This window comes from Pelophylax lessonae (assembly GCF_965119305.1).
Source record: "Pelophylax lessonae genome assembly, chromosome: 1".
Lineage (NCBI taxonomy): Eukaryota > Metazoa > Chordata > Amphibia > Anura > Ranidae > Pelophylax > Pelophylax lessonae.
The window spans coordinates 195,219,421-195,238,499 of NC_138768.1; the positions used below are offsets into that span (position 1 = coordinate 195,219,421).

Consider the following 19,079-nt stretch of genomic DNA (forward strand, 5'->3'; position numbering starts at 1 on the left):
ATAGCATTGCATAGCTTTGTATGTTGATCTGTGTATATCTGCTCATGTCTAGGGGACCTCCAAATGCTTTATCTGGCTTTTGGGTCTTTAAAATAAATGTATTCCATCTGCAATGATCCTGGGTTTCCTCCTCAATTTCCTCCGTTATATGAACTGTCCGTAGTATAATATTTTTTTGGTAAAATGATTCAATAAAACAGCATGTACTTACTTAAAATGTCCCTCCCCATCCCAATGATTCCATCTCCGAGTCCTTACTTGCAGCTCCTCCGGTGTCCGTCCTTTCGTTTCAAAAGACCCGCCTCTGGCCGCCGGCAGCCCGCCTCCCGGTGATGTCACTATTACTACGATCTATGCATGCATGAATGAACTAACAGACCCGGCGGGCGGGCGAGCGGCCGCTAATAGCTATAATTAAGTAAGCTCTTCACTTCCATGTCAGCGGAGATACCCGCCTGATAACAAGGTGAAGAGCTTACTTAGTTACAGCTATTAGCGGCCGCTCACCCGCCCGCCGGGTCTGTTAGTTCATTCATGCATAGAGCTTAGTAGTAGTGACATCACCGGGAGGCGGGCTGCCGGCGGCCAGAGGCGGGTCTTTTGAAAGGAAAGGACGGCCAGAGGCGGGTCTTTAGAAAGGAAAGGACGGCCAGAGGCGGGTCTTTAGAAAGGAAAGGACGGCCAGAGGCGGATCTTTAGAAAGGAAAGGACGGCCAGAGGCGGATCTTTAGAAAGGAAAGGACGGCCAGAGGCGGGTCTTTTGAAACTTGCGCTGCGCTCGCGGCGGCCATCTTTACTATCGGCATTTTTAACCCTATTTCGGCCGAAATGGAATAAGCCCATTTTCGGCCGAAAATTTCGGTGGCCGAAATTTCGGTGCACCACTACTTTTTATTTTATTTTGACACTTTCCCTTTAATTTTTATATTTTTTTTTATAAATGTTGTTATCACAGGGAATTTAAATATTCCCTATAATAGTAATAAGTAGTGACATGTACTCTTTTGTTTTGGGTCTATTAGACTCTAGATCTCTCCTCTGCCCTTAAAGCATCTGACTCACACCAAGATTGGTGTGATAAGAGTCTCCTCCAATTTCCCAATGGCGCTGTTTATATATGGCAAAACCGAAGTCATTAAATGCTCGTAGCTTCCAGTATCTTAGGCCATAGAGATGATTGGACCCGTTCTGGTCTCCAATCATCTCTTTGGTCAGCTGAGAGAACCACCATCTGCAGTCTCAGGTTACCCAGTGGGGCGGGAGTGAGGGGAGTCACCTCCCACTGCTTGTAAAAGTAGTCTAGCCGCTATTTGCTAAAAATGCTTTTACATGAAAGCCGACCGCTGGCTGTAAAAAACGATACCAGAAAGTGTGTGGTATGCCCACCATTAGACCTCCCAGCATCCACCCACTCCTAATGATTGGCATATATGCAATGTTCTTTTTTTTGCGTTTAGCCCAAAAAAATTAACATAACAGATTCCTCCATTCGCATCGGTCGATGTGGATAAAGAAATCTTTGCCAAGAAAAGTGTTAAAAAATATATGGAGAAGCATAGGGGTGATCGGCCCTCTGTGTCCAGCCCATGCCCTATGCTTTGCCATATATGCTCTTTTTTTTTTTAACTGTGTTGGTGAAATCGCCTCCTGCAGCGCTGCAATCATTGATTTACGTATATGCTGAGAGCAAACGCTGTTGCTGTCAGAATAAACAAATCAGTGCTGCAGCTGATGGGCATACCTGAAAAGCAAACAATGGTTAACAATAAAACATTACAATATAATAGTATACAGTGCAGTAAAACAGTAGAATGGTGGTATCTGCAAAGAAATCTATGGTTAACAATAAAAAACACAGCCACAATAAAACATTAAGTTATTATATCATACAGTACGATAGAATGGTGGTATCTGCAAAGAAAACTATGGCTAACAATAAAAAAACAGTAACAAAACATTACAGTGTAACAGTATATTATAAAGCACAGTAAAAGTAGAAAAGTAGAGCAAGAACAGAAAATTAACTCAATAAAACGACTATTTTGGGCTGTTTTTATTTTAAAATTTTTTTAAAAAAAATTTTTGTAACTTTTTTTACACTTTTTTGTAACTGTAAAAAAACTGCTCCAGGCTAGGGTCTCTCAAAATGCAAAAGCCATTGAATATCTTTCGAGGCCCCGTGTCAAAATGTGGGCCCTAGACTGTGCCGTGCTGTACCATATACTAACACTCTACTAGTATGTGGTAGCGACGGAAACAGTCCCCAATGCAGAGACCAGGTTGGCTAGGACTGGAGGGACAAAGATAGCGGGTGTCATGCCTATATCTGTGTTTTCTACAGACACAACATCTTCTTTGGGATGCTCTTTGGGTAGGGGTACCAGGGAGGACATCCGGAAAATGCCTTACATGCAGACGGCTCACTGCATCTGGATTGGGCCACAGCACCTTCTGGATACAGAAGGGCTGTGATGATCTCTTCCTGGAAATTAGGAAAGGATCCACTTCTTCCTGGCGCTTTATATAGCACATAAGCATTCAGCAGAGTCATTTGGAGAAAGTATACAGACAATTTTTTTACCAGCGTCTGGCCTTATGGGCAATTAAGTATGGCCCCATCGTCTGGTCATTGAAGTCCACCTCTCCCATGTTAAGGTTGTACTCGTGGACACAGAGGGGCTTCCCAACAACACCAGTCACCGTTGCAATTTGGACTGTCGAATCTGCGTGAATGGAGAACAGAACTAAAACATTCTGTGTGTCCCTCCACTTCACTGCAAGCAATTCATTACACTTCAAGCAGGCTCCTTCCCTCTGTCTAAGTCGGTAATCTACAAGCTGTTGGGGGAAGCCTCAGTGATAAGGTTGTATGGTGCCACATGCACCAATTCCAAAATCAAAAAGGTGACTAAAAAGTGGCACACTTGTGTAATAATTGTCCACTTATAAATGGTACCCCTTTCTGAATAAGGGTGACACCAATTCCCAAACAAGCTTGCCACTGATCCCCATGTAGTCTGGGCAGTTGGGGGGCTCCATATTGCTTATCTTCTTTCCTCATAAATCTGAAAACTACATGTATAGCCTGTTGCCCTGTCACAGAGCTTATACATCTTGACCCCATATCTGGCATGCTTGCTGGGGAGAAACTGTTTAAAAGCAAGGCGGCCAGAAAATCGAATCAGACAGCTTGTTGCAGGGTATACAAGGCTTCCGGTTGAAGTGATTTACGAGGGGCTGAATCCTGTGAAATCGGTCATATCCAGGGTCACCCCGAGGACGACAGAGTTCATTGTCACTGAAGTACATGAACCGCAAGATTTGCTCATATCTAGTCTTGGCCGTGGCAGCAGAGAACATGGGCATATGACAAAATTGGGTCAGTGGACCAATATTACCAATATATAAAAAAGGAATGAGGAAAAATAAACAGCATATGCTATTAAAACCCCCACTCACCCAGCGCTTTGTAGCTAATTGCGTTACCGCAATAAAACTAACTAATATAAATTATATATAAAATATAAATTATATACAGCAGCTGCTATAGAAGGTAAAATTGCAAACAAAGGGGACCAATATTACCGCAACTCACTCTTTTTAGTAATACCCATGAGGAGGGATAGGCCCAGAAAGGTTTTACTTCAGAAACAGTGATACGTTTACATGAAAATTTTCTGGTAAGGGTCAAATTTGGATTTGCAGCGATGAATTGATAGGCATATGAATTGCTTTGGTCCACAGATCTGTACAGATCTTCCGTGAAAAACAGCTCATAAAAACCAAGGGGAGTAAAATCGGCTGTTTTTACCTGAATTTTGGGTTGGCCAGTGAATGGGGGGAAGTACGGGCGCTGCAGAAGTGACGGGCTCCCAATCAGGATTTGCAGGTGCATCAGGAAGGACACTATGAGCTCTACGAACCTGTCTTCAAATTCTTGGTGGCTGCGGGACACTACTTGTGCTAGCCACCGCACCAACTTGAACTGCACTTATGGGACTCTCCACGTCACCAGGTGTTACTGCAGTTCTGGTTTGACTATGACCAGGATGTACTAACTGAAGTCACAAGTGACACTAATGGGCCATACACACTATAAGATTTTCTGAAGACCTTTTCCTTTAGACTTACCAAAACCATATAATATGAGGTCAAATCTAAACACTTTCAATTTGTATGCAATCTGGCAGGCCCTTGCACTACATAGAAAAGGTACATCTGAAGGAAAAAGTCTTCAGAAAAACTTAGTGTATATGGCCCTTAAGACAGTTATCAGTAAATTATCTAAACTTTGACAGGGAGTGAAAGGGTTAACGGGGGGTGGTCAGATGGTTAAATGTGTGCCTGTGTACTGATGTCAGTGTAGTGCTTGTGTACTCACAGTAGATGTTCTCTCTTCTCACGCTGTAACTGAAAAGGGCTCCAGGAGAGAAGATTGCATCAGTTTCTGTGCCTGTGTTTACATTACATCGGCACAGAATGTTCTGCAATTGGTCAGAACCGATCACCAGGCCCAGGCCAAAAATCATTGGCCTGGACCTGATGACTGCTCGGTTCTAAACCGAATCAGAACATTGAGGGGACGGCGGCGCACGCCCCCTAGCCCCGCTTGTGACCGACGTACAGTTACATTGTTTCCCGCAGCTGAGCCACCTTGCCGCAGTAAATTTGCGGTGGGTGGTCGGCAACAGTTTAAAACAGAACAGTGTATGACATGTGGTGCGTTGTGCTCTACCATGTAATGGGGCTAATTTACTAAAACTGTTATACTAGTGTATAAACTAAAACGGTTATACTAGTGTATAACAAACTGAAATGGTGAACAAGGTTGCCCCTGGCTTCACTTTCTGCAAAAGAAGTTTAGCACCCTGGTTCTTCTGAATCCCCAGGGATTGTGAAAAATTGGTAGAGAGCCTTTCTCACCTTTCTTCTTCCATGGACCCATTGTTATCCATTCAGGCTATCTATCGAAGTGAAGCACATCCATAAACGTACCTCTATTCTAACTTTATAAACAATATCCATGTACAAACTAGAAGAGGTGGTCATCCCTGTGTTACTACATGGAGCCGTAGCAAGTAAAAATGTTCTAGTTTCCTAAAATCTTGTTTAATGGTTAATATTGGCAAAATGTTGTTGAACGTGCTTTTATCCAGTACTCTTTAGAAAATATAATTTCCAACTTATTTAATAGGTACACCTTAGAAAAAGAAAGTATTATTATATACTTTTTTACATTTTCTTCCAACAGAAACTAAGACCCGATGATGTCACAAAAACTGCTCTACAGAAGGAAATTAACTTTGAAAAAGTATGCAAAAAGGTAATTACATATTTTTTATGACTATATTTAAAGTAAAGCTCCAAACAAATACTGAAATACATACTTGAAATACATATGTGTGCTGTTTTACCATGAATTCATAATTTATTTCACCCAATGTTTTGTGTGTACACCTCTGCTACAATGTATAACAGATAGGTGAAATCTTTGCAGCTTCCTGTGTCATCTTTCAGCTTTAAATAAGCTCAAAGGACATTGAGCATCATAACATCTTTCAAATGAGAAAGCAGGCAACAAAGACATTTGCAAAAGTGAACCCAGAAATACCATCCTGCTATTCAATGTACTTGATTGGAAGAATTGCAGACAAAACATTCATGTTCATATTATTTATATACAGTGTGTAGACATTAATGGCTGTGTGTTGAGTTATTTTTGAGGGGACAGCAAATTTACACTGTTATACAAGCTGTACACTCACTACTTTACATTGTAGCAAAGTGCAATTCCATCGGTGTTGTCACATGAATAAAAAAAAAAAAAAAAACAGCATTGGTGTAAGTGTTCAAAATAATATCCCCCAGCATTGGTGTCAGTGACCATAATAATAACCCCCAGCATTGGTGTCATTAAAAACAATAATAAACTTCATCATTGGTGTCAGTGACCATAATAATAACACCCAATTTTGGTGTCAGTGATCACAATAATAACCTAAATCCTAAACCCTTATTTCTCTTTCGTTGATTGATGACGCAGCTCCCGGTATTCATAACCATTGGGTTATACCACCCCCTACAGGAGTAGGACACTAGGCAGAAAAGAATTCTGGCTACACCTATGGGCAGTCCTAGGGGGTATACTCCTTCTCTCTGCTATAGCCACTGGTATGGTGAGTAGCTGTCCCCCCTTTCCCCATGCAGGGTTTTGGGGTGGACATGGGCATCTTTTTCGGGTCAGTCGGAGCCCCGGGTTCCCCTCTTTCCGTCAGGCACCCCCCTTGCTGAGTACCTCACCTGCCCCCCCCCCTCTCCTCCACATACGATGGAGCTGTTTGGGTGGTCTGGCCACTGTTCCTAGGGTGGGGGCAGGGCACATACTAGCAATGGAGGCGGAGGAGGGGTACACTGCCGGCGACCGCACGAATGATTGTGCGGGGAGGGGGGATGTACCTGGTGGGGGCTCCTGTCAGGGGCCCCCCATCCTTCCAGGATCTTTCGTTGAGGCCTGTTCTCCCTCCTGGGTCCCTGTATGCCTTGTGACGGGCAGCCATTTTTTGTAGCCTGTGTATTTCTATACACAGCAGCCATGTTTGTGTAGTCTGGTGGCCATTTAGCTGTAGTTTGCCATTGAAAATAGCACTGGCCATTAGGGCTGCACGATATTGGGAATAAAAATCACATTGCGATATTTTTTCCTCAACGATATATATTGCGATATTTATACCCGCCTCTTCCTGGTGTACATGGTACAGTCGCCTCCCCTCCGTATTTGGTACCTTCTTGGCAGCCTCGGCCCACATGCGCTCCCTCCGCCTCTTCTGTTTGTCCCTCATGATCGAGCTGTGAAGTCGGTTCTCCCGGAGGGAGGGGGAATCTCTCTGGCTGGGGGCAGACGGAAACGCGGGAAGTGGGGGTAACGCTGGGAGTTGTAGTCCTCTCCACCAGGCGGCTCCTTCGCACCGGAAGCACACTCCCAGTCCCCACAATACACTTCCGCCCCACAGCACAGCGAACCAATCACGTCGTGAGTAGCGGCACAGCAAACCAATCAGGTGTGCAGGCACGCGTGATTGGTTCCCTGTGCTGCTGCTCACGTCGCGCTGCTCACCGTTCAGTCAGGAGAGCTGCAGGACGGATGTCGGGCTGTATTCTTCTACCTTCACTGTGAGTCCCCAATATCGCATGATCCGGCGATGTGACTATCGCCCACGCCCGCAGCACGATATTCGATGCTACATCGAATATCGTTCAGCCCTACTGGCCATGACAGTGGAGCCCTGTGGGTGGGGAATTTGATGCTGGGAGCCCCACCTCATCCCCTGGTGCTGACTCCTGGATCATTTTACTTCAACTGGAAAATTGACAGGCGGATTATCTCAGACGGCATGCGTTGGACCAAGGGGAGTGGTCCTTTCATCCAGAGGGGTTTCATCAGCTGTTTCTCCGGTGGGGAACCCCTGAGGTGGATTGGTTGGCGTCTCAGCTCAAATGAGAGGTGAAGAGGTTTGTGGCTCGGTCAAGGGATCCTCTGGTGGACGCCACAGACATGCTGGTGGCCCTGTGGGGTCAGTATCGGCTGATTTATGCCTTCCCTCCTTTCATGCTTCTGCCAAGACTTAGAGGCAGAAGGGATTCAGGTCATCTTAGTGGCTCTGGACTGGCCTCGTCAGGCTTGGTACACCGATCTGGTGTGGCTGCTCGCCAACATTCCTTGGAGGCTTGCTGTCAGGGAGGATCTGCTGTCCCAAGAACTGATCTTCCATCCTGCTTTACAGTCGCTGGCTTAGACTGTTGAATGCCAGGTGCTGAAGGATAGGAATTTATCTGAATCGTTGATTCCTACACTGTTGAAAGCTAGGAAATCTACTTTTAGGAAGATGTATATTGCGGTGGTTCGGATCTTAACCTTCCTTTAAAGGAGGGTTGAACAGAAATGGGCCTCGAGTAGCATCAAGTGCCTGGTGTCTCCTTTGCAGTCGTCTTTCAATGACCTTTGGCCACCTTTCTTCAGGGTGTCCGATATTTGGTCACTCTATTGCGGGCTCCGTTGCCGCCTTGGGATCTCAATTTGGTGCTTTCAGCTTTAGGCCTCCCTTAAAAAATTTACAGGAGATACCCCTGCTTACGCTGGCCTTTTTGGTGGCTATCACCTCTGCGTGCAGGGTGTTGGAACTGGTGGCGTTATCCTGTCGTTCACCTTATCTGGTGATTCACAGGGATAAGGTGGTTTTTCGCCCCTGTCCGTCGTTCCTTCTAACGGTTGTCTCTGATTTTCATTTGGATGAAGACATTGTGTTGCCTTCCCTGTGTCCCAGGCCTAAACATCCGAAGGAAATTGCCTTGCATGCCTTGAATGTGGTCCAGGCAATTAGGGTGTACCTGGCAGCTACGAAGTCCGTCAGAAAGTCAGACGGATTTGTAAGGGTTATCTCCTTCCTCTGCAACCATTTTTAGATGGCTCACAGAGACGGTGGTTCAGGCCTATTCCATCAGGGATCAGGTTCCTCCTTTCCCTGTCCAGGCGCACTTATTTAGCGTGCTTAGTGTTTCCTGGGCCTTCCGTCATCATGCGCCAGTGACGCAGGTTTGTAAGGTGGCTATCTGGTCCTCGGTGCACACTTTAACTATGTTTTATAAGGTGGATGTGTGGGCATCTGCAGATGATTCCTTTGGCCGCAAGGTTTTGCAGGCTGCTGTTTAAGAGGACCTGATCTCGAGGGTGTATTGTTTTTTTTCAGGTGGGCTCCAGTTGTTTGATTGAGCTCCATGTTGCCTGGTTGGCTAATGTTTAGCCTAGGGAATTTTTTTGTTGTTCCCCCCCCTTTATGTTTAACACTGCTTTGGGACGTCCCAATGGTTATGAATACCAGGAGCTGTGTCCGTTAATGAACGAAAGAGAAAATGGTATTTCTCTTACGTCCTCCGACAGTCGCCGCCTCCTCTAAGTCATCACTATTGGGTATTGACTTCCACTCCGCAGGAGTAGCTAGGCATAAGACTTAGTCAAAAGAACAAAAGCATTTAGCATAGACACACCCATGGGGGCTGTCCCACTGGTCAATACCCCCCTGCAGTGATCCCTCCCAACTTAGTTTGTACTGCCTAGCGTCAGGAGTAGTTAGGCTTCCCTGGGGCTACAGTCTCAGCCTTTCTAATCTTTTTTCTTTGATTTTCTTTGAAAATGTCAGTTTTTTCTTTGATTTACTAGCTGTTAATTTTGTCAGCTTTAGTTTTAGTCGGATCTTCGAATAAGGATGGATTCTTGCGGAGCTGTGAATCGGACTGACCGCCCTGGTTCTCCAGGGAAGAGGGTCAGAGGGACCCCCAGCCCGCCATCGAGCATTCAGCCATGTGTTTGTCCTGGCATTATGAACGACCCATCCCTGCTCGCAGCAGGGATGCTGCAGCCTGTGAGGTGGCTACCTCACTGGACACATCTGCGGTGCTGCAGTGTCCTGTACTTGGCTAACGGCATTCCCTGTCAGATGAGGACAGCGGCTTTCCGTTCATAGAGGCACCCCACGCCATCCGGTACAGGTAAGTTCCTTCTGTGTGGGGCCTCTGTCTGGGGTGGCAGTCCTGTGTTGCTGAGTGTTCCTCATGTCTGTGCCTGTGTGGGGCTCCCTGATGCGATCCCTGCTGGGGTCTCCTTTTACATGCGCTGCGGTGCTGTGTGGTTTTGGGGGCCCCTTCCCCTGTGTCACTGCAGTGTTTTGGGGGTGCAGACTGCGTGTGCGGCGGCCACAGCGGGTAAAAACCGCGCGGTCCGCCATTTTAAGTATGGGCAAAGCATGTCTGGCTTCACTGTGGGCTTCACTGCATGCTGTTTTGGCGCCATCTTGTGTGTGGCAGAACGATCGTTCCGAGCACAAGTTCGGCGGCCATCTTGACGAAGCCTTCCGTTCAGTTCTATGGGCAGCCATTTTCCCTGGGTCTTGCAGCTTAAAGTTCACCCTTTGATGACCTCACTTCCTTTTTCTCTGAAGCAGAGATCAATGTGGTAACACTCTGTGGGGGCTCTGCAGACTGTCTCTTCCATAGCTCCTTGTTTTGTCCTTCCTGGCTCAGTTTTATCTCCTTTTGGGGGTCTTTGTTCACTGTGCATATAGCGGTGGGCTGCGCACTCCGCAGCGATCTTAAAGGGCCAGTACCTTTTCTTGTACTTTTTTACTATAACTTGGGCAATGGAATCTCAGGACAGCAAATTCCCTCCAGCCCTGGTGGGGGACCCCAGTCCTGCTGTACCCCCTGTTATACCTGATTTGGCCGCCGTAGTGGCGTCTTTAGTGTCCAAAATGGAGGTGCTGATGGCTGAACGAGCTGCTAGGAAAAGGCCTAGATTATCTTTCTCCTCTGATTCAGATGGTGATGTGGCTGCTGTGGCGGGCGTGCCCTTTTCAGGGTCTCGCTCATCCCTGGACCCTCTGGGGTCTGAGGGGGAGGCGGAGGTGGAGGGGGTTGATGATTCTTCCCTGGGGTCGCCTGAAGAACGCGCAACTATGGATGAGTTGATCTCTTCTGTGAAAGAGACACTACATTTGGAGGATGAGCCCACTCCTCCGGGCATTGTGTCATCGTTTACACATAGGACCCACAAGTTGGCGCAGGTTTTCCCCTGCCCCGCTGAATTTCATTACACTGTGAATGAACTGTGGCGCAATTTAAAACGTCCATTCACGGTACCTAGTCGGTTTAAACTGCTTTATCCCTTTGCGCCGGCTACGGACACACGCTGGTGTGTTCCTCCACAGGTGGATCACACTGTGGCCGTCTTAAACAAGGCTACCTTGATTCCCACTGAGGACACCCCAGTGTTCCGGGATCCCACGGACAGGAGGTTGGAGTCTCTTGCCTGCCTTTCCTACACGGTGGCGGGTTCCTTGCTCAAACCTATTTCTGTCCTGGTGGCTCAGGCGGTGGCGGATTGGACTAAAGTGCTTAGACGCAACCTCGCGTCTGATTCTGCCCCACCTGCCACGCTGGCTATGGTGGATCAAATTCACCAAGGAGTCATGTATTTGTGCGATGCGGCCTTGAATGAGGTCCCTCTGGCCGCACGCCTGTCTAGTGTCGCGGTGCTTAACCGTCAACCAGACATCGCGGAAGACAGTTGCTGATTTTCCCTATGCAGGTTCTCGCCTATTTGGTGAGGCGTTGGATACCTTGGTAAAAGGCGTCACGGGGCAAGAGCACGATGCTGCCCCAGAACCTGAAGAACAAGTCCTTTTGTGGCAAGCGGGGTTCCGCTTCTCGACCCAATCAAGGGTCCTTTCGTGCCTTTAGGAATCAAACCAAGGGCAAGCCCTTCAAGGGCCAAGGTAGCCAGAAGAAGCCCTGGGCGGGCAAGCAGAAGTCCGGCAATGCCGGTGCAGCGGGTCAATCCGCCTCTGCCTGAAGGGGCGCCCTCACCCATTTCTAGGGTGGGGGGACGTTTGCGCGGTTTCCTCCAACCTTGGCTGCTCCGAATTCCGGACAGGTGGGTTCAGGAAATCATTCGATCAGGGTACAAGATCGAATTCCTTTCCCGGCCGGCGGACAGATTTTTTCCCTCAAATCTTCATTTAACCCCAGGGCGCCTGCAGGACCTGCATCAAGAGGTGCAGGACCTCCTTGCTCAGGGGGTGATTGTCCCGGTGCCTCATCGGGACAGGTTTCGGGGGTTTTATTCCAATCTGTTCACTTTGCCCAGAAAGGAGGGCAAGGTACGTCCTATTCTGGACCTGAAAGCGCTGAACCGCTTTGTGCGTGTTCGGAAGTTCCGTATGGAATCTCTCCGCTCGATGGTGGCCTCCCTGAGCCCAGGGGAATTCCTGGCCTCTATAGACCTGAAGGATGCGTACCTACACATCCCCATTTTCGAGGGTCACCAGAGGTACCTTCGGTTCGCTATCGCGGAGGACCACCATCAGTTTGTGCCGTTACCTTTCGGTCTCGCTTCGGCTCCAAGGGTCTTTACCAAAGTGCTGGCGCCTGTTCTGGGCCTGCTAAGGGCACATGGCATTGCGGTCTTGGGGTATCTGGACGATCTTCTCTTAAGATCGAGTGTCAGCCAGAACCTACTGCGCGATCTGTCCACCACGGTACAGACGCTCCAGGAGTTCGGATGGACCATCAACGTACAGAAGTCGTCCTTGTCTCCTAAGGTTCGTCTTCCCTATCTGTGAATGATCCTGGACTCTGCTCAGGCAAAGGTGTTCTTGCCGGAGGACAAGCTCCGGACCTTACAGGACGAGATCAGGTCCCTCAGGGACAAACCATCCTCGTCACTCAGGACCGGCATGCGGTCCCTAGGGTTGATGGTATCGGCCTTCGAGGCGATACCCTTCGCTCAGTTTCACACAAGGTCTCTTCAAGCGGAAATCCTTGCCAGGTGGGACAGACTACCTCAGAGATCTGAGTGTCTCTTTGAGTCGCCGGACCAGAATGGATCTTCTGTGGTGGCTCCAGTCCCTGGCAGTGTCAGAAGGCAAATCCTTCCATCCGTTACTGTGGACAGTGATTACCACAGATGCCAGCCTGTCGGGCTGGGGTGGAGTCCTGGGCAACCTGTCTGCCCAGGGCACTTGGTCGGAGGAGGAATCCTCCCTTCCGATCAACGTTTTGGAATTGAGAGCGATCAAACTCTGTCTCTTCCAGTGGTCGGACCGACTTCGGGGCCGTCCTGTTCGGGTACAGACGGACAATGCTACCACAGTGGCTTACATCAACCACCAAGGGGGCACCAGGAGTGCCCGAGCGGCCCGGGAGGTGACCGACATTCTGTCTTGGGCCGAGACTCATGTCCCGGCGATTTCAGCAGTTCACATTCCGGGTGTGGAGAATTGGCAGGCCGACTATCTGAGCCGCCAGACCCTGGACCAGGGGGAATGGTCCCTGCACCTGGAGGTCTTCCAAATGCTGTGTTTGAAGTGGGGATCCCCGGACATGGATCTGTTCGCGTCCCGGCTAAACCACAAGGTGGAAAGGTTCGTGGCAAGAACGCGCGATCCTCTGGCAGACGCCTCGGATGGGTTGGTGGCCCCTTGGCTTCAGTATCGTCTGATGTATGCCTTTCCTCCGATTCAGTTGTTGTCCAGGTTCCTTCGCAGGTTAGCCTCGGAACCGCACTTGGTGATTCTGGCAGCGCCGGAATGGCCCCGCCGGTCCTGGTACGCCGACGTTGTTCACCTGGCAGTGGCGCCTCCTTGGCGGCTGCCAATGCGGGAAGATCTACTGTCTCAGGGACCGATCTTCCATCCTGCTTTACAGTCGCTGGCTTTAACGGCCTGGCTGTTGAGACCCAGGTCCTGAGAGACAGGGGTTTTCTCCTCAGAGGTCATTCCTACTCTAATCAAGACTAGGAAATCCTCTTCTGGTAAAATCTATTACTGTACCTGGAAAGCTTATTTCGCCTGGTGTGAGTCCAGGGGGTTCTCCCCTCGCTCGTACTCAGTGTCGAGAGTGTTGGCTTTTCTCCAGACTGGTGTGGACCAGCGCTTGGCGCTGGCCACGATAAAGGGCCAGGTATCTGCACTGGCTATTCTTTTCCAACGCCCTGTGGCGTCTCATTCCTTGATTCGCACCTTTATTCAAGGTGTGCAACATTTGGCCCCTCCCCGGAGGGAGCCTTTAGCTCCATGGGACTTGAACTTAGTTCTGTCCGCGTTACAGCGTTCTCCCTTTGAAAACAACCGGGAGATATCGTTACCTCTCTGTCTAAGAAAGTTGCTTTTTTAGTGGCGATCACTTCGGCTCGCAGGGTGTCGGAGTTGGCGGCGTTGTCTTGCCGCTCTCCTTACTTGGTGATTCACAAGGATAAGGTGGTCTTGCGACCTCATTCCTCTTTTCTCCCTAAGGTGGTCTCTGAGTTCCACCTTAATGAGGACATTGTTTTGCCTTCGCTCTGTGCGAAGCCGAAGCATCCTAAGGAGGTTGCATTGCATTCCTTGGATGTTGTCCGGGCGATCAGGGTTTACCTGTTGTGTAATGAATCCTTTTCGAAAATCGTATTCCCTCTTTGTCCTTCCTGAGGGACCTCGGAAGGGCATGGCTGCGTCGGCAGCGACCATTACCAAATGGATCAGACAGAAGGATCCACCCTTCCTTGTTAGGGGGCACTCTACCAGATCTTTGAGTACGTCCTGGGCCTACTGGCATCGAGCCTCGGTGGCCCAGGTGTGCAAGGCTGCGACTTAGTCGTCGGTGCACACCTTCTCAGTGCGGCAGTGCCATAGGGAACCCTTGTTTTTTTGTGGGTCCCTGGCTGTTGGGGTGTTTATCCCCTGGATATTTGTTTTCCTGGGTTGTTGCTCCTGTTGAGCCTTTTCTATTGCCCAGAAGGTTCTCTTACTGTGCGTGTAAGGTTCCTTTCTCTGATGTGGGTACTGCGTTGCCTTTTCTACGGTTGCGTCTCCCACCCCTCATGTTTACACTGCTTTGGGACATCCCAATAGTGATGACTTAGAGGAGGCGGCGACTGTCGGAGGACGTAAGAGAAAACGTAATTTTTGTAAAATCTTACCGTAAAATTCCTTTCTCTGAGTCCTCCGACAGTCGCCGCCCCAGCCCCTCTTTTGGGGTTTTTTCTTGTACACCTACTGCTATTCTACCAAACTGAGTTGGGAGGGATCACTGCAGGGGGGTATTGACCAGTGGGACAGCCCCCATGGTTGTGTCTATGCTAAATGCTTTTGTTCTTTTGACAAAGTCTTATGCCTAGCTACTCTGGCGGAGTGGAAGTCAATACCCGATAGTGATTACTTAGAGGAGGCGGCGACTGTCGGAGGACTCAGAGAAAGGAATTTTACAGTAAGATTTTACAAAAATTCCGTTTTTTGACTTACCGTAACATCCATTTCTCTGATGTTCATTGACGGACACAGCACCCACTCCTCTTTGGAGTTAATATTCTCCTGACACTGCTTGTAAGAAAACTGAGTGGCTATAGCAGAGAAAGGGAGTATACCCCCTGAGACTGCCCATGGGTGTAGCCAGAATTATTTTCTGCCTAGTGTCCTACTCCTGTAGGGGGCAGTATAACCCAATGGTTATGAATACCAGGAGCTGTGTCTGTCAATGAATATCAGAGAAATGGATTTTACGGTAAGTCAAAAATACTATATTCTGCATTATGCTTAAAAGAATTACAGCAAAAACTTATGCTATATATCGCTAGAAAGTATGTACATTTTCCCATGTTATATCGCTTTAAAGACCCTGCAAATACAGAAATATACCTATTGTATTGATCTATCAGAAATGCACTCCACTCCTAAGTTTCTTTTTTGCTGACATATGTAGTATCAGTCCTGCCTAATGTCTTTTGATACACTACTCAAATCATCCCACTCTCTATCTCTACAACATAGACACAAATTAGTTTGTAGTTCCATACAAGAACTAGGTGGACACTTATTGAACAGTATAAATTGTATACAGTTTAAATTGTATATTTAATTGACCAAAAGATAGCAGATACCTCTTTAGGGCAAAGTGATATGTTCTGAGCAAAGAATGCACCTACCCAGGCAAAAAATCATTTTAGCTGTGCCTGCCTACAGGAAATACCTACCACTTATAGGTATGGGTTGCCATTTGACCTACTCCTCCCAGGGTGCACTGCACAGGGCAATGTATTTTTTTTTTACTACGGGTATTTATGTAGCGCAAACAATTTATTCAGTGATCTACATATATACAGTATATTGTGCATTCACATCGGCCCTTGCCTTCAAAAGAGCTTACAATCTAAGGTCCCTGATTCACATTCATGCATACACATACTGGAGCTAATTTAGACAATGAGCAAATTAACCTACCAGCATGTCTTTGGAATGTGGGAGGAAACCCACCCAAGGACAGGGAGAACATTCAAACTCCATGCAGCAAGTGTTATGGTTGCGATTTTAACTGACCATTGTGCTTCCAGGCAGAATATACTGTATAACCACTAGTTTAAGCTTGCTGAACCCTCATGTGTTGTGCTAAAAGATACCTATGGCTAATTTCAAAGCTCTGCTCCCACAATGCACTGAACAATTTCTCTGTTGTACTGTATATAATTTGTAGTAAAGGGATGCCTGGAGCCCCACATTTTTCAAGGTGTCAGATAGGTAACATTGCATAGGGAACAAGATTCTTCTTGAAAAAGAACGAACAAGATTCTTTCCAATTGCAAGGATAGAAAATAAGTGTTAACCTACTGTTCTTTGTTACATTACATTTTTAAAACAATATCCTGCTCTTCTAGAAGTCCAGACTTTTCCTTTTAATCTTACATTGTGACTATGGCTATTTTAATGCTTGCCTGGCATAACGTTTTTAGCGGAATCTCAGGTCGAAGTGCATAGTTTAAAATGCCAACCATTTTTACATTCCTGGGAAGAAAACACAACATAACCTTAAATGCACTTGTTCATTGTTACATGCCTCAACAAGCTGTAAGAGACATGCTGAAAGATAGCCACGTAGAAGGCCTGTGTAGGCAATGTAATGACTCTGTAATTTATGGTCATTTAGCTTCTGATTGGAGTTAACTTCAGCTTACCTTACTGTCCTAGTGAACCCTGAGCAGCTAAAGCAGTGTACTTTGAAAGGACTCATTCTGCTTAGTGTCTGTCTGTGTCTCTCTCTCTCTCTCTCTCTTGAGATATATATATATATATATATATATATATATATATATGTATGTATTTATATTTCCATCTAGACATATATGTATAAAGGATTCCAAGAGAGTCCTGATATTTAAGGACTTTTGAAAGCATTCAAAACTGCATTCATTTCATTTTTTAACTGTGTGTAATTTATCTTTAAAAAAAGGTGGTTCAACACATACAGAAGACATGTAAATACCCATTTTAGTAAACTTTTAGTCTGTAAATAAATTGTAGTGAGCTAGTGAGCCTGTCTGCTGTGTTCCTAGGAGTCATGGCATTTGTATTGGCGTGACTTTGTATTTTTGTCAATGCTCACAAATTTCCAGATATAATCATTCAAAATTCCGTATCATTTACAAAAGTGACTCCCAGTGTTCCCCCATTATATAGTCAGGATCTAATTATCGTGTTGTCCGTCTCCTTGTTCAGCCCAGATTGATCTGTCTTATTCTAAACGTCACATGTAGAGATGAAAGTGTGTACTGAGCTATTCGCTTTAGTACTGTACACTCTTTCAGAATTCCCAGAGAAACATATTCATTGGAAGTTGATAATTCACACCACATTCTTTCTTTTAATGTCTGTTCAACTGTAGTTTTGAAGCATGTGTGCCCCTTTATAATCTAAAAATAGTTGTCTACAAAAGGAAGCAAGGAAATGTATCTTATTACTTGCCTCTGAACAGGGCAGCCTAACCTCAATTTCTTCATTTCCAGCCCTAAGATCCCTGGCAGAATTCCCAACTGTTTGTCGGCTTCCTGGTCCCCCACTGTGCGCTGCAGTTTCTCCTGCCAGCTTCTACATCACTATGGTGTCCTGTAGTGATGCATGGACCAGTAAATAAAATGACAGCACCCTGCAACAGGCATCTGACACGCCCGTCAGACCTATCATAGTGTCAAATGCTAAAGACTTTGCTGGAGGCCATAGGTTTTGAAGAGAGAGAAGTGAATATTCAAGAGAGAATTAAAGTGATTGTAAAGTCTTGTTTTTTTTTTTTTGTTTTTTTTAAACAACAAACATGTTATACTTACTTCCTCTGTGCAGTGGTTTTTGCACAGGGCGGCCTGGATCCTTCTCTCTTTGGGTCTCTCTTTGCTGCTCCTGGCCCCTCCCTCCTGTTGAGTGCCCCCACAGCAAGCAGCTTGCTATGGGGGCACCCAAGCCGAGCTGCAGCTGCGTCTGTCTATTCCGACTAAGAGCTGCTATTTGGCCTCGCCCCCCCTCTATCCTTCCCGCTTGGCTAACTGACTTTGACAGCAGCAGGAGCCAATGGCACCGCTGCTGTGTCTCAGCCAATCAGGAGGGAGAATCACTCACTAGCAACGGAGATAAACAGATGCAAGGGAGCTTGGACACCGCTTCCCTCATCTGACTCCTTCTTAGACATGCACCATGCAGCCTGTCTGACAAACGCAGTTTTCTCTGCCAGTATGATTTGTTTGAGACATGTTCTGCATTTCTAGAACCTTCAGTTTCCAGAGGCAAAAAACACTACATGTTCTGTTTTCCCCTGTCCCTGTTCAGGGATCCAAAAGTAGAACATCCTTTACTTAAAGATATGGAGAAAAGTATTGCGGGCATTGACTTTTTAGCAGAGGATTTACCTCCCCTGAAACTTATAATGTACCAGCTATGGCATCACGCCAAATGCTTTTCACTGTGAACACACTTATTGATGCAGTGCACACTAGTTTTTACCTAGCAGTACTTGACTCTCCTCAAGCAAAACAGTCTCCTATGAGTATTTAAAGACTGACTAAAACTGATAAGACTATCCTAATCATACCGTGCAGGATACAGGCGGAGTATTCATTGACCCTTGGTTATAGGCTTGTACCTTCAGGTGATCGGACACTGGCAAAGCTTTTGAGGACACATTCCCTGGGTACCTCTCCTATAACCCTACCCCACTCCATGGGTCCTCAGTTTTTTTGCTAGCGTCCTAAGGTGATAGACCTCTTTCTCCTTATGGAGAAATCATTCTTTGCTTAGGTAGTATATGATTTTAAGTTTGGATTTTTTAATCAACACTTTACTATCTTCTATCTTTTATAATACTACAATAAAAGCAGTGTATCTGGAGCAACCGTACAAATTCTGTAAAACTTCGGGAGATGTACTCCTACAAGGCCTATGTTACCCTATAGTACGCATCCTTCACCATGAGTAGATGCAGGGCTGTGGGCATGGTACAGTAGATGCAGGGCTGTGGGCATGGTGCAAGAGATGCAGGGCTGTGGGCATGGTGCAAGAGATGCAGAGGCTGTGGCCATGGTGCAGGAGATACAGGGGCTGTGGGCATAATGCAGGAGATGCAGAGCTGTGGGCATGGTGCTGGAGATGCAGGGCTGTGGGCATGGTGCAGGAGATGCAGGGCTGTGGGCATGGTGCAGGAGATGCAGGGCTGTGGGCATGGTGCAGGAGATGCAGGGC

At 47.0% G+C, this 19,079-nt stretch overlaps 1 protein-coding gene across 2 annotated transcripts in view; it reads left to right on the forward strand.

The window, feature by feature from the left end:
• SRFBP1 (serum response factor binding protein 1) overlaps positions 1–19,079 on the forward strand; it is a 227,921-nt gene that overhangs the window by 140,424 nt on the left and 68,418 nt on the right. The window contains exon 4 of one of the 2 annotated variants that reach the window (XM_082275394.1): positions 5,252–5,323. The exons of the other annotated variant lie outside the window; for it this stretch is intronic. Coding sequence (XP_082131520.1) covers positions 5,252–5,323 — 72 coding nt within the window. The remainder of the gene's footprint in view (positions 1–5,251; positions 5,324–19,079) is intronic. 2 annotated transcript variants of the gene reach the window in all.